This window comes from Hoplias malabaricus, chromosome 1, assembly GCF_029633855.1.
Source record: "Hoplias malabaricus isolate fHopMal1 chromosome 1, fHopMal1.hap1, whole genome shotgun sequence".
Lineage (NCBI taxonomy): Eukaryota > Metazoa > Chordata > Actinopteri > Characiformes > Erythrinidae > Hoplias > Hoplias malabaricus.
This window is the reverse complement of record NC_089800.1, coordinates 24,724,254-24,738,234: the sequence shown is the minus strand read 5'-3', so window position 1 is coordinate 24,738,234 and position 13,981 is coordinate 24,724,254. Positions and strand designations below refer to the sequence as shown.

Below are 13,981 nucleotides of genomic sequence, written 5' to 3'. Positions count from 1 at the left end.
ACTTGATTCTGTGCGCTCATTGAGTCTGACTTGCTAACTGATAAATGGTCTACATCCTACATTTTTCTTTATTTTAATCATGACTTAAAATACAAAAAAAAGACAAAAAAATAAGGGTCTGTTTATGTCTTTACAAATAATATGTGTAAATAATCTTTGGTTGCCTTCTTTTAATCAACATTTTAAAAAAGATTAGGATCATTTTATTGGCCATGGTGCTTGCACACAGAGGAATTTGTTCTCCGCATTTAAACCAATCCGTGCAGTGAAACACAGATTTAAACACACTAGTGAACACTAGAGGGCAGTGAGCAGACATGCCCGGAGTGGCGGGCAGCCCTAGCCACAGCGCCTGGGGAACAGCTTCAGTCATGACCTGCCGGCTCTGGGGATGAACCGACAACCTTCCAGTTACACTCCCAATTTAGTTCAATTTAATTTCCATATATAGACTGTTTGAACTGAGGGGTGAGTATTTTAATCATAACAATCTTTAAATGCTACATTAAATATTTAAATAATATTTACTTTTAAATAAACAGAAGAGAACAGACAGAGAGAAGCATGAAAGAATAAAGACAGATGGAGAGAAAGCAGTTTGACAGTTTTTTGACAGCCCTCACCTTCTTCTAGAGTTTTGCCCACTTTGATATCACTGTCTGTTCCCTGGAACTCGTTGAAGAAGGGGCGAACTTTGAAGTCGTAGGTGGTGCCCTTGCGCAGCTTAGTGATCAGAGCTGTATATTCCCCTGGAGTTTGCACCTCAAACACTTCCCAGTCACCCCGGGCCTGGCCGGTCTCAGAGGACACCCGGTACATCACCTTATAGCCCTGGATATACTGAGACTGCTGCTCCACCTGCAGGAACATGGGTTAAACACAGGTAAGTGTCGGCACAGGTGGGCTAGTCACGGCAGCCTTAACTGAGGAACAGTCCATTAAGCCAGGACTGATGTGTGCAAGCATTTTCCTCCAGGCACCGCCTTTACCAATATTTTGGGGAAAATATTGTCACCCTCAAACCTTAACTCTATGCAAACGTCCACAGCATGTACAATGTTGTTTAGTTTCTTCGGGGGGTTTTAACACTTACTGTCCAAGAGCTGTACTTTTTTAATTATTAAAATATGCACCACCATAAAGAAAATAGTATACACAAGTTGATTGGTTTGACCTGTAAATCTGGAACAGCCATCTTAATTAAAATAAAGTCCATCAAGTCTATTGAATAAAATAATGCACACTTCAACCAAGGGTCATCTCCAATCTGTTTCCCTTTCAGACGAGGATGAGGTTAAATTGTGTCAGTTGTAAAAAATGTTGTTGAAAATCAGATAAACACTGGTGAGGGGTGAAGGACATCTGTGATGGACAAGTGAAGACAGTCACCAAATTGAGGACGTAAAAAAAAAAAACTGCTGTTCATAATGTATTTGCACCATTTCCTTCCGGAGTAAATCACATCTCCACCTGTAAAACTCACAGATTTCTGCAGGTCCTTCATTATCACTGTTAAAGTGTAGTGACAGAAAATCATTTTGGCCTTTTTTTTCTCCCTGGTGACTGCAGAATATAAGAGCATGGCCTAAGGCTTCCTCTCCCTCCGTTTCTGCTTGGCATTAGCAACAGCTAGCACTGGCCCAGTGTAATGTAGTTTCTTGCAGGAAATGGAGAGCCCCCAGCTTAAGAAGCCCACCGCATGTCAGCTGTAAAAAATTCAAACAGGATCTGTCTACTTCCACTGAGCTGCTCTCTGGCATCTTGTGGTTTGTTACTGTAAAGTGGTATTTATTACACTGAGCAAATCAACAGTGCCGCCTCAAGGGAGGCCTTTAAAAAACGGCTGTAAAGGACTTACTTACTTTAAATATACAAACGGCTAAGGACAGAAATTGAAACAACAACACTCAAAGAACAAGAAATACTGATATTAAGGATGTTTATTCGAGGGGGTTTTGATATGATTCGGTAGCCCCGGAGCTGTTGTGTAAACATAAGAGTGGGATCACCTCCATATGGTTCCAATGCAGGGAGAACAGTGCAGGCTTGTAAAGAGTTTAATGCTCTCTTGATCCGAACCAATAAAAGTGCTGTCGCCTCAGCTGCAAGTCATTAAGTTCTGAGAAAGTGTGAAGGGTACAGAACGCAGATCCGAAACACTGTACACGTGCGTTTGTGTGTTACAATCTAGTGGAAAACAGGTTTTCCTTTCTCCACGTTAAACATACTAAATCCATTCTGAAGTTTATTTAATTTAATTTACACAAATTACAAATTTAATTATATTACCTCCTCAGACGAGGAATAAAAAAAAGTGTTACGTAAAGGAGGAATGCCACTGAATATTGATAATTCTATTCAGTCAACAATCACCAGAATCCAACATTAAGAAAAGTCGTGAGAAAAGCTCCTGCCCTGTTAGGGCTCCTGTCACGGAGCGAGTGAATGGAGGGAAGTGTGGGTACTCACGGTCCACTGCACTCGAATGGAGGAGGAGGAAATGATGGAGGGATTGTGGAGGTGGATAACAACATCCCCCAGCTCCCTCTGGATCTGACCATGGTCCACTCCTTGACTGGTTGGAGGGATATCTGCGTGCACATATTAAAAGCTGCTTTAAAATAGAATTAAATACAAAGTAATGAAAAGAGTCTGCAATGGCGCATCATTACACCATTAATACTATACTATTATAAGTAATGGACACAGAGGAAAGACACACAGTTTTAATACATCAGCACTTAATAGTTTATACCCTGAAATGTCTTAATTGCTTGTACTCATTGGCCATTTTATCAGAAACACCCCGTGTCGGGGGAATTGAGTTGTTTATTTACAATTACTGTCGGCATCCTAGTTGTAACAAAATTCATCGCCCCACACCCATTCCTCAACAGCGTGGGACCACCATAGGACCACCGTGGACACTGGTCAAAAACAATCGGACAAAGAATAGCAAATTGTAGATTGAGCCAAATGCACCACAGTCTCTAACCACGCACCAAGAGAGAAAACCAAGGCCAGTTTGTCTAATAAAGTAGTGCGGATGTTCCTATTTGCATATATATAGCTTCCCGTGTTTTCTGAACCAGGTGAACTCACCCTGTGTTTTGACGGCATCGCTGATGGGGCTTGGGTCACTCAGGCCGTATGCATTAGCCGCTCTGACCAGGAACAGATAGACAGCACTGGGCTTCAAGTTCTTCAGAACAAAACTCTCTGTCCTCACATGTTCGGCCAGTGTCTGCCAGCTGCTGCCAGATGCATGACTGCAGGCCACAGGACAACACAATATGTGGTTGCACAGCTCACATAATCCTCACAAAAGAGCAACCAAGCAGCAAAACAATACCTTTCCAAGGAATTATGCATGCATGAGCATTTTTAAATGTTCATATGAGGCTTTCTATATTCATAATACCTTAATATTTCTGGCATAACTCCTCTTAAATTACACATGCATAACACTTCGTAAAGTATGTGAGTGCAAAAAGTCAGGTACCATAACACACAATGATATTCACTCATAACAACAATAGAATAGCAAGCAGAAACTTGCTATAATAACTTACAATCGCACTATATAATTATGAATGTTACTCTATCAGATATTTACATTAAAATAATTAAATAATGAACAGGAACAAGAAAATGATAAATGTAAAAACTGAACCACAAATCACATATATGCATTAAGTCCAGTGTATATATTTATTAATTAATAAGTACATTATTCATTCATTCATTGTCTGTAACCCTTATCCAGTTCTGGGTCGCAGTGGGTCTAGAGCCTACCTGGGCGCAAGGCAGGAATACACCCTGGAGGGGGCGCCAGTCCTTCATAGGGCAACACACACAGTCACACATTCACTCACACACTCACACCTACGGACATATTTGAGTCACCAATCCACCTACCAACGTGTGTTTTTGGAGCGTGGGAGGAAACTGGAGCACCCGCAGGAAACCCACGCAGACACAGGGAGAACACACCACACTCCTCACAGACAGTCACCCGGAGGAAACCCATGCAGACACAGGGAGAACACACCACACTCCTCACAGACAGTCACCCGGAGGAAACCCACGTAGACACAGGGAGAACACACCACACTCTTCACAGACAGTCACCCGGAGGAGACCCACGCAGACACAGAGAGAACACACCACACTCCTCACAGATGGTCACCCGGAGGAAACCCATGCAGACACAGGGAGAACACACCACACTCCTCACAGACAGTCACCCGGAGGAAACCCACGTAGACACAGGGAGAACACACCACACTCTTCACAGACAGTCACCCGGAGGAGACCCACGCAGACACAGAGAGAACACACCATACTCCTCACAGACAGTCACCCGGAGGAAACCCATGCAGACACAGGGAGAACACACCACACTCCTCACAGACAGTCACCCGGAGGAAACCCACGTAGACACAGGGAGAACACACCACACTCTTCACAGACAGTCACCCGGAGGAGACCCACGCGGACACAGAGAGAACACACCACACTCCTCACAGATGGTCACCCGGAGGAAACCCACGCGGACACAGAGAGAACACACCACACTCCTCACAGATGGTCACCCAGAGGAAACCCACGCAGACACAGGGAGAACACACCACACTCCTCACAGACAGTCACCCGGAGGAAACCCACGCAGACACAGAGAGAACACACCACACTCCTCACAGACAGTCACCCGGAGGAAACCCACGCAGACACAGGGAGAACACACCACACTCCTCACAGATGGTCACCCAGAGGAAACCCACGCAGACACAGGCACAGGCACTACCTGCCGCACCACTGCACTGCCCTAAGTACATTTATTACTACGGTAATCAAACACTAGGTACCTGAAGGCCTCGATGATGTAAGAGGTAGGCGTGGCTCCAGTGTTGAGGTCAGGCTTCCAGGATAGAGACACTGTGGTGCGGGTGACGTCGGTCACCTCTGGTTTGGAGGGTGAACTGGGGATCAGGTTGGGGTCAGTGGGTCGGCCAGGCTGGACAGCAACACCAAACTCTGAAAGGAAAAGGGAAGAGAATTCATTAAAGAAAAAAAATTCCTCTCTTTTTAATGTGGTCTTTCCACTTCCTCCAATCCACACCCTTTTAATGATGTCAAACTCATATGAAGGAAGGAGACAAGCAATTACTGAGGCAATCAGCTTTCATTTCACTCTCATTTCCCCTCACTTCCCCACTGTCCCCACCATGTGTGCATTCTACAGCCAGTACCTTGCACTTCCAGGTAAGCCTTCCATGACGCCTCTCCACTGGGGGTGGATGCTATGCATGTGTACATTCCTGTGTCTCCGAGCTGTGATAGAGAGAGAGAAAAAAACATCAATATAGTTGTGTTAAAAGATCACTAAGTATGATTTGGTATTTTTGCCCCATGGCTCCCCCTAGAGTTGCAGAGTGTAATTCCCTTTTAAAGCACTGTCTGTAAGTCAAGGGTGTGGGAGGGAGCGTGGTTTCCTACCCTCTTCCAAAAATACATAGTGCCATTTCTGCAGCGCAGACCCTGGAGTAGTAACGACAGAGGCTGTAATCTCTCTATTTCAGGTCAGTGGCGCACACTCCAAATCACTACCTAGCGTTCCTTTAATTTAGCATGTTATAATATAAATTTGTGATTAATTATGAATACCACTGCATTTTTAAATCTATTATGAGCAATTTTCTTACTTCCAAGACATTTTTAGATTCTTGTGAGAATACAAATGAAACAATGAATTTAAAAAAATATTAATTAAAAATAACCAGCCCAATTTTTGCGGGCTGAAACAGCAAGTTTGAAAAAGAAGCAGATTTCAATCCGATTTCTTGCCTCCTGTTGATAAGGACTGAGATAACCAGGGCTTGCTCAGACTTGTCTGAATGTCAGGACGTCCACTGCTTAATCGTATCTTCGCATTGCACCGGTGTGAACCAATTGGTACTTGTCTTATTTCTCTAGTCAAATCATTCTGACTGTTACTTTAATTGGTCATTTCTACCTACATTTATTTATTTATTTGATTCTTTGTTATTTTAAAGAAGGTCTAATCAAACCAACCTGTGATGACACACATTAACCCAATGTGTGGGATACTCTTATCACACGACTGTACATTAAGAGCCGTCATTTTACAAGATATATCTGTTACCATTTCTGTTTCAGATAATGACCAGAGACGTGCTAACTCCATTTCTAGCAGTTGCTGAGGCCTAGTTACTTCATTTTCACTCTCCATGCCTCAACACCCATTACTGACACTTGACTGTCCTTTGCACACCCCCGCTGTCATCACACACACCTCTCACACACACCAGGGGGAAATTAGGGGGAAAAGAGAGTTTCCAGTCAAATGGAAAAGATTCCAGTTGTAGCTAATTAGAGAGTCTGTCAGTGCACTAGAGCTGCCTCTTTAAACGTGATGACAGACACAACGGGGAGCTGGAGCTCAGAGTGGAAAAAGAAAAATATTCCACTAAATCTACACAGGGATCCCACTCACGTTCACAAAACACAATTCTATTGCACGATGACTGCTTTACATCTGCGTTTACCGTTGTTGTCCTGTCCGACATGAAAGCGTAGACACGAGCGTTAAACACAGTCTCTTTGTCTCTCGCTGAGTGATTTAAAGACATGCTCTGACAGTCTGTGTTGAAATGACCTCTGACCTAGACGCAGTCGAGGAGCAGACGCCCGTCTGTGTGTAACGGCGATGGGACACTCCCTCAGACACGTGTGTGTGTGTTTATATGTGTGTGTGTTGCTTCATTACCCTGATTAGTGAGTGACAGACTGTGTTAGACTTCATTCACCACAGTTCACCATGAGAACTTTGATTGACAGCTCCTGATATCTGAGCTTTGCGGTCTTTAAATTATTGCATAAATAAACACACAGATTTGTTTTTATACAACGTCAGGACATTGCACGTCTCTCTTATTTTGTGTGTGTGTGTGTATTATATGTAATAATAATAACGTGGTCTATATATATGTTATACTGCATTTGTGGATGCATTTACAGTACATTGCTCAGGGTTTGTGGACAACAGTCCAGCCATTGTTTCCTTTGCATGTGCATTAATAAGGAGTTTACAGCACTCTTCTGGTTTACATTAAATTTTAGAGAATTTCTATGAAGATTAGATAGCATTCATCAACACCTGAAGAATGTTAGTGAAGTTGAGTTCACTCTAGCTTCTAGAGAACATGGCTCCATGGCCCAACACAGGGGTCATTTACCCCTTAAGTCACAGCTTGGCAATGAGCATGGTGGCATTAAGCTCATGTGTAGCTGCTTTACAGCGTTCCATTTCATTTCTTATTCAAGTTATGTATGCTCAGCTGAGTGAGCGTCTGTGTCTACAATGAGCGTAGAGCTAATATAGCTGATAATACAGTTAACATAGCTGATTTCACTAATAACAAAATGTGTCTGCACATATTTGGACAGATTTATATATAAAGTGTAATTAAGTTGTATGACCCAGCGTTGTACCTTAGCGTAGCGGATCTGTAGAGCCCCGTTGTCCAGCTGTTTGAGCCGAGAATCGTGAGTGGACACCAGTGCTCCCTCCTTTCTCCACAGGATGGTAGGGGTGGGGGTGCCTGTTGCCTGGCAACCAAGAACTACTGTCCCATCAACAGCCACTGTCTGATTGGTGGGACCCTGGCGAACAACAGGTGGAGGCCTGTCTGATATGACTGGATGAGAGGAAAAAGTGATAGAGAGCGAGCAGGAGGAGTAGAGAGAGAGAGAGAGAGAGAGAGAGAGGAAAAACAATCTTGACTAATATAATCCATTCATAACCTTCAAACAAGCATCAACTGAGAAAATATTAGAAAAGGGTGAGAGGTAAAACGTCTAGCTGATTATGTTATGAGTGTGTGTGTGTGTGTGTGTGTGTATGTGTGTGTGTGTGCATGTGTGTCTGAGAGAGAGAGAGAGTGAGAGACAGAGAGCAATAGTGATGGAAGCCAATTTTTTCAACTGGAAGCAATTTTCTAATCACTCAGCAGCAGTAGCTGAGTGATGCCAAATGAAAGAAACACAATTAATACCAGCAAAATTCCGACGTCAATCTCTTTTAAAATGTATATACAACGCAGCACAGCACATTCCCTCCCAATCACACACACTCGCTCTGTACAAACCCAACAGGAGTTTTCCACTTTAAAACCAACCACTAAGGTTCCCACTGGCTTAATCAATGCTATTAAACTCACCCTTTGCCAACCACAATCCGCAATCCACAAACACTTTAGTACGCTCACTGAACAAGGAGCTAATCTCTGTTTGTTTATAATGTAGCGCAGTGTTGCTATTAGCATTAGCGCTCAGGTCCCTGTTGTATGCATTAGGCTTGTTTCTACTGCTGCTGATAGTTACAAATCTGCCTCTACTGCACTTTTCAGTAGGCTCCACTGAATTAAATGTTTTGAGGTGAACCGCCACATGAATGTCTCAGAGAGTGCCCCCATATCCAGGCGCTTAGCCACAGTTCGGACCGTGCTGTAATTACTGAACATCATGGCAGTGACCTGTAATTATGATCAGTGCATGAAGCTAAGGGAGGGGGACTGGGAGCAGGGACTTCCCTCTAAATGTCCACATGACTTTAATTCAATTATAATACATTTTTATGGTCTCTTTTAGTTTTCCTTTCAAAAGCACTGCACCTACAGTGGACGACAGGAATACACGGTATAATTATCATAGTTGGATGCACCATTAGAACAGATTTCAGATCAGAAAATGCTTGTCCGTGATGTATATTATCAGTTACAAGGCCATTATTAAGCAATTCTGATTTGCATTGTTTCACTACGTCTGCCCTAACCCATGTGCATATGGGAAATCATCCAGGGAAGCGTTTCTTACTGTCTGTGACCTCCAGCAGGGCTTTAGTGATCACACTGCCGGCAATGTTGAGGGCCTGGCAGCTGTAGATACCTCCATCCCCACGCTCTACCCCTGTGATGGTCAGGTCACCCGTCTGAGAGACGGAGAATCGACTGGAGGGCTGAGGTGGCTGAGAGGAAAACAGCAGGTTCTGCATTGGGAAGAAGAAAGAGAAGAAATGTAAACATCGGGAGAAAATAGAAGCAAGAAATGGACGTATGAAGAACTCTCATTTGGGAGCAGAGCCATGCCTGAAGCTGCTGCTCATTCCAGTCTATCTACTGTCTAGACGGTTGTAGACGTTTTTGCCCCATCATTCCATCTGCTCCCAGTTTCTCAGTCGTATCTCTCAGTCCTGTCTCTGAGGGCGGTTAAGACTTCTAACTTAAAGCAGTCTTAGAATCTCCTCATGTGTGGAACGTGTGCTGCTTTCATTGAGAAATCAAACTTCGGTCCCAAGTGATGCCACAGCCGAAAGAGTGTAGCTGACCCTAAGGCTGATTTATGCTTCTGCATTGAATCAATGCAGAGTATACACCGTAGCCTTCGCAAGTGCACTACACTCTACATTCTACACGTACACAGTCAAATCAATAGGGCTAGATCTCAAATATTTTCCTCCACCCTATGTAGGTCATAAAATAACAGTTTCTGCATTTAAAAAGTGCAGTGAATGTCAGGTCATGAAGCTATTTATTATGGGTTTAAGCTTCAGCTCGCCCTGTCTACCATTTAGTGCACTGTCTGTTTGCAGTAGGGTTAGTTTTATAATCTGTGAAGTGCACTATGTAGGGAGTAGGTCATCATTGGTGCCAGGGAAGAAACAAATACAGCACACTTTTCCCTACTGCCTGTGTCCCTGCTCCTCGTAGCGGGTTTTTTCCATAGACATCCGTATTTTTCCCTCAAGTTCTTCCAAATCTTCGTTCTATGACATCCAAACCAACATTTGAGGAAATCTCTCACCACGAATTTCCTGCTGTCTGGCAGCCTTTGTAGTGTGTCGAAGAGGAGTTCATATTCCTGGACTTCTCCGGCTAATCTTCCCTCAACTTAATCCATGTTCATCCAAAGGCAGACAGTTCATGGTCATTGCGGTTTGTGTCACTGCTGAGCATGGCTACCCATATCTGTGGATGTGCGTATCAGCTTGCATTGTAGGGTATGAGGCTTTGCAGCACTTACACATTGCTTACGATGTAGATCTGACGCAGAAACATAAATTGGCCTTTATTCTCGCCTCTCGTTACTCAGTATGGGGTTAGGCAAAACAGGCTTCTGATAATTAACGTTCTGCTCAAAGTACGATGAGCTATGCGATGAGGTAACATGTACTAGCCTGCACTCTCCTAGCTTCGTAACATCATGTGATGGGGAGTGACCAAGCAAGCAGGGCAACTTTACCATTAGGTGTGGGGGGTTGGGGTAGTGAGTATTGCCCTCTGCTCACAATAGATATGCTGCTCAGTTCAGTGCTGGTCGTCTGAGGCACAGTTTGTGATTCTAAGGGCTGTTTCTGTGTGTGCTGGAGGGGTGTTTAATAAGCACAGCTGGGGCTGTAACTCTGTCTACTCCATAAATCTGCTTCACGACAGGGGGGGCTCGCCAAGCCTATTATCAAGCCATGATAAATCATTGGAAAATAAAGATGTTATACGAGAAAAACACAGATCTATAGCTGTTTTACTTGGCAACCATGCTACTTAATGAATGGAAATGGCAAAGGAAACAAAGAACCTAATTTTGATGATGATAATACAGAAAAAGATTAAGATTCTAAGGATGTGGTGTGCTGGAGATATTTTCTCTCTCTCTCTCTCTCTCTCTCTCTCTCTCTCTCTCTCTCTCTCTCTCACCTGACTGCCCTCTCTCTGCCAGAAGATGGCTGGTTGAGGGCTGCCAGTCGCCTCACACTGGAAGGTCACAGTGCGTCCTACTCCCACCACCTGATTCCTTGGCCGTACAGCGAACACAGGAGGCACTACAAGAGCATGGAAAAGGAGTGAGTACATTAGTTGTTGACACAAAGGTATAGAATAAACAGTAATTGTTAGTCATTTATATTACATTATGTAACAGTCAATACATGGACCTAAATGGCCCTTGGTTTTAATAAAACTGGCTTATTACATTCCTAGGTCAACTATTTTATAACACACTAATAACAACATGGTTAGTCTTAAATTACAAAACATTAGTAGGATATTTTATAAATCTCATTTAAAAAGAAAATACCGTTTAGAGAAGTAAAAGATTGATTTTCTTCAATGCTATTTCATGTTTTATTTATTTATTTTTTTAACAGCTTGATGAGGAGTGCTTCTCTCTTCACATTCAATAAAACAGAGGCTGATGTTTCTGATAAAGAGGCTGATTAAAGGTACATGTCCATCTCTTTAAAGCAGGGGGATCTATATGAGGGTATATAAACAAATGTAAATTAACTAGAAAACCGGCGTGACCCCCACAGTTGCCTCATTTGCATGGGCAAGGGCATGGAGCGATAACATTTCCATTGAAATGGAGGATAAATTTAGGCCATCTGTCCCGGGCTGACACTGGTTAATGGCGCTGGCTGGGTGTGGGACGCCGGCTTTTCATGCATCTTAATGACAGGATCCCTCTCAGAGTGGGAGCTCCAATGTCAAATGGGTGGCGCTTTTGACGAGACGCCACGCCTTAAGAGCGATAAGGGCACCAAAAAAGCCCTCTCTGATTTTGATAGGGGTACAGATGCTAATAAGAAGTGACAGCAGGTCTATCCCCCACAAAGCCAACATCAGCACATTCGCTACTGCCCACCGCTTCCCTTTATAGCCAGCAGCCATGTTTTAACACGGAAAGCAATCTCCGCACCTGTCAATTCACATACACTTGCGATTTGTCCAAAGCTCTGAGATGGAAATGTAGCAAGACGTGAAGCACTAAGCAGTAAAACGAGGCAATTTTCAACATTACCTTGAGCACTCGGAACAAGCATTAGTTTTACCCGAGTGTACAGTGCTGTCAGAGTTGCCGAGGACAACCGAGACAAGCGTGCTGATTGGTGGAAGGATGGAAGGTGGATGGATGGAGCATCTGACAACTTCCTGTTGCTGTCAGTGAGGTGAATAGGGTGACGGATGACATTGGAACTTACCAGACACAACTGAAAGAGGAAAAGACAGAACAAAAAAGAAAAAAAAGAAAAACAAAAGGTGATAGATGAGTAAATAAAGCATAATAACAGCACACATGAGGCAAAGGTGATTGAAATGAGCAGTTTTACTCAAATAAACAATGCAACAATGCACCTATGAGGAAAAAATACAGCTGACGTGACCAAATGAACACATTTACAAATACATTACATCAATTACACATACAGTATTTACATAAATTCAGGTCAGGAAGCAGGCAGCAAGGACAATTTGAAAAATATCTTCAAAACGAAACCACCCTAAAACGAATAAAAGTCATACAACGTGGTTTGATGTGAAATGCACTTTTCCTAATGAACTCAGAGTCCCAATTGTTTACAGTGAGCAGATAGGAACCAGACGTCTGAAGCACGGAAAACAATAATCAGTTTAATCATCCACCAATCTGCAATCTGGATCATTGTATTGGATATGTCCCATACCACAGCATTCTCATTCACCCTGTCTTTATCAAGTAAGTGGTAACACTTTTACAGGATGCTGAACTTGAGAAAACTGTGATGAATCTGTGAACAGCTGAGTTCTGTTCTGTTCAAACCTGTGCCATTCATTCCACCTCTCTTTTGGCACGGCCTCCAGTGCATGGGCCATTAGCACGGCCACTCCCGGGACTTCCACCACATTCTAGCGCTTTCCGCAAATAAATCAGCACTAATGACTAAACTACCACAGGAGAGAGGCCTCGTTTGTAACCCTGCATTATCTTTCCATGCCTGATTTTATTCCCAGCCATTTATCTACGATTATGTGGACGTGTAACGTTATATCCACCTCTAACAGAGGATATCTGCTCTAACGAAGCATTTCTTTCACCCTCAGCTCAAACCCTGCCTACAGTAATCTATGACACCAATCACTCTCTCGGCTTCTTAGAACTGCGTCTTGCGCCAAAGGCACTTTCAATTACAAGGCGCTACACTAGGAGGACAAGCTATCAGAGTTGACGTGTTTATAAGTGCGGAGCCAGCTTAACATAGATGTAAAAACAATAAGTCACTGATTGTGCTTGTGGCGAAGCCTTGTAACCAGAGCCGAGCCGGAAAACAGAAATTGCTCAGGGCCGTCAATGCACAATGCTGACATTGTTCGCTAAAGACTTGGCTGATTCTGAGTGTGAAACGCTCACACTCTCATCTGAGCTAAATATTTACAGTGTTCTGCCACAGTAGTGGCAGAAAAGCAATATTTCTGTGTCATAATTTATTGTTGAGCACAGCAGTCAGAACTGGCGCTTTGCATGAATCCTGGTGTAATAAAAGCTGCTTTAACAGTTATGAGACCATAAGAAGACGGTGTTTTGTTCCACTTCTAACTGGTGAGAAATGGGCTAAATCACTTGAAGACATCTCTGTATTGCATTCCATTGCTGGTGCACCATTATTTCCACAAACGCTGCTAAATTCGAGGGCATATGTGAGAAAAGTCTGGCAAGTGCTTTCAATGTAGTAAAAGGAAAATTCAAACGTAAATTAAAGAAAACCACTGTTTACAATATTAGTACAATATTCAATTAGCCGTGGGCAGCCGTAGCCATGTGATTAGGGAACGGTTCGATCTCAGGAGCTGGCAGGTCATGACTGAAGTGCCCTTGAGCAAGGCACTTAACCCCCAACTCCTCCCCGGATGCCGTGGCTAGGGCTGACCTTTGTTCCGAGCAACTGCCCCCTAGTGTTCACTGGTGTGTGTGCAATTGTGTGTTTCACTGCAAGGATTGGGTTAAATGTGGAGAACAAGCACCGTGGCCAATAAAGTGACTCTAATACTAATTCTAACTTCTTTTTCTAAAGTATAAGGTCTAAACAATGTCAGAGGTAGTTTGTGGCTCAATTGCTCAATATAATGGTTTCAGGAGCCAGAAGTGT

At 43.4% G+C, this 13,981-nt stretch overlaps 1 protein-coding gene across 3 annotated transcripts in view; it reads right to left on the bottom strand.

Annotated features, from left to right (window-relative positions):
• robo1 (roundabout, axon guidance receptor, homolog 1 (Drosophila)) overlaps window positions 1–13,981 on the bottom strand; it is a 281,736-nt gene that overhangs the window by 28,694 nt on the left and 239,061 nt on the right. For all 3 annotated transcript variants that reach the window (XM_066660266.1, XM_066660275.1, XM_066660283.1), the window contains 8 exons: window positions 10,776–10,900; window positions 8,899–9,070; window positions 7,516–7,721; window positions 5,253–5,334; window positions 4,869–5,037; window positions 3,103–3,269; window positions 2,470–2,591; window positions 624–858 (listed from right to left, as the gene is read on the bottom strand). In XM_066660266.1, coding sequence (XP_066516363.1) covers window positions 624–858; window positions 2,470–2,591; window positions 3,103–3,269; window positions 4,869–5,037; window positions 5,253–5,334; window positions 7,516–7,721; window positions 8,899–9,070; window positions 10,776–10,900 — 1,278 coding nt within the window. The remainder of the gene's footprint in view (window positions 1–623; window positions 859–2,469; window positions 2,592–3,102; window positions 3,270–4,868; window positions 5,038–5,252; window positions 5,335–7,515; window positions 7,722–8,898; window positions 9,071–10,775; window positions 10,901–13,981) is intronic.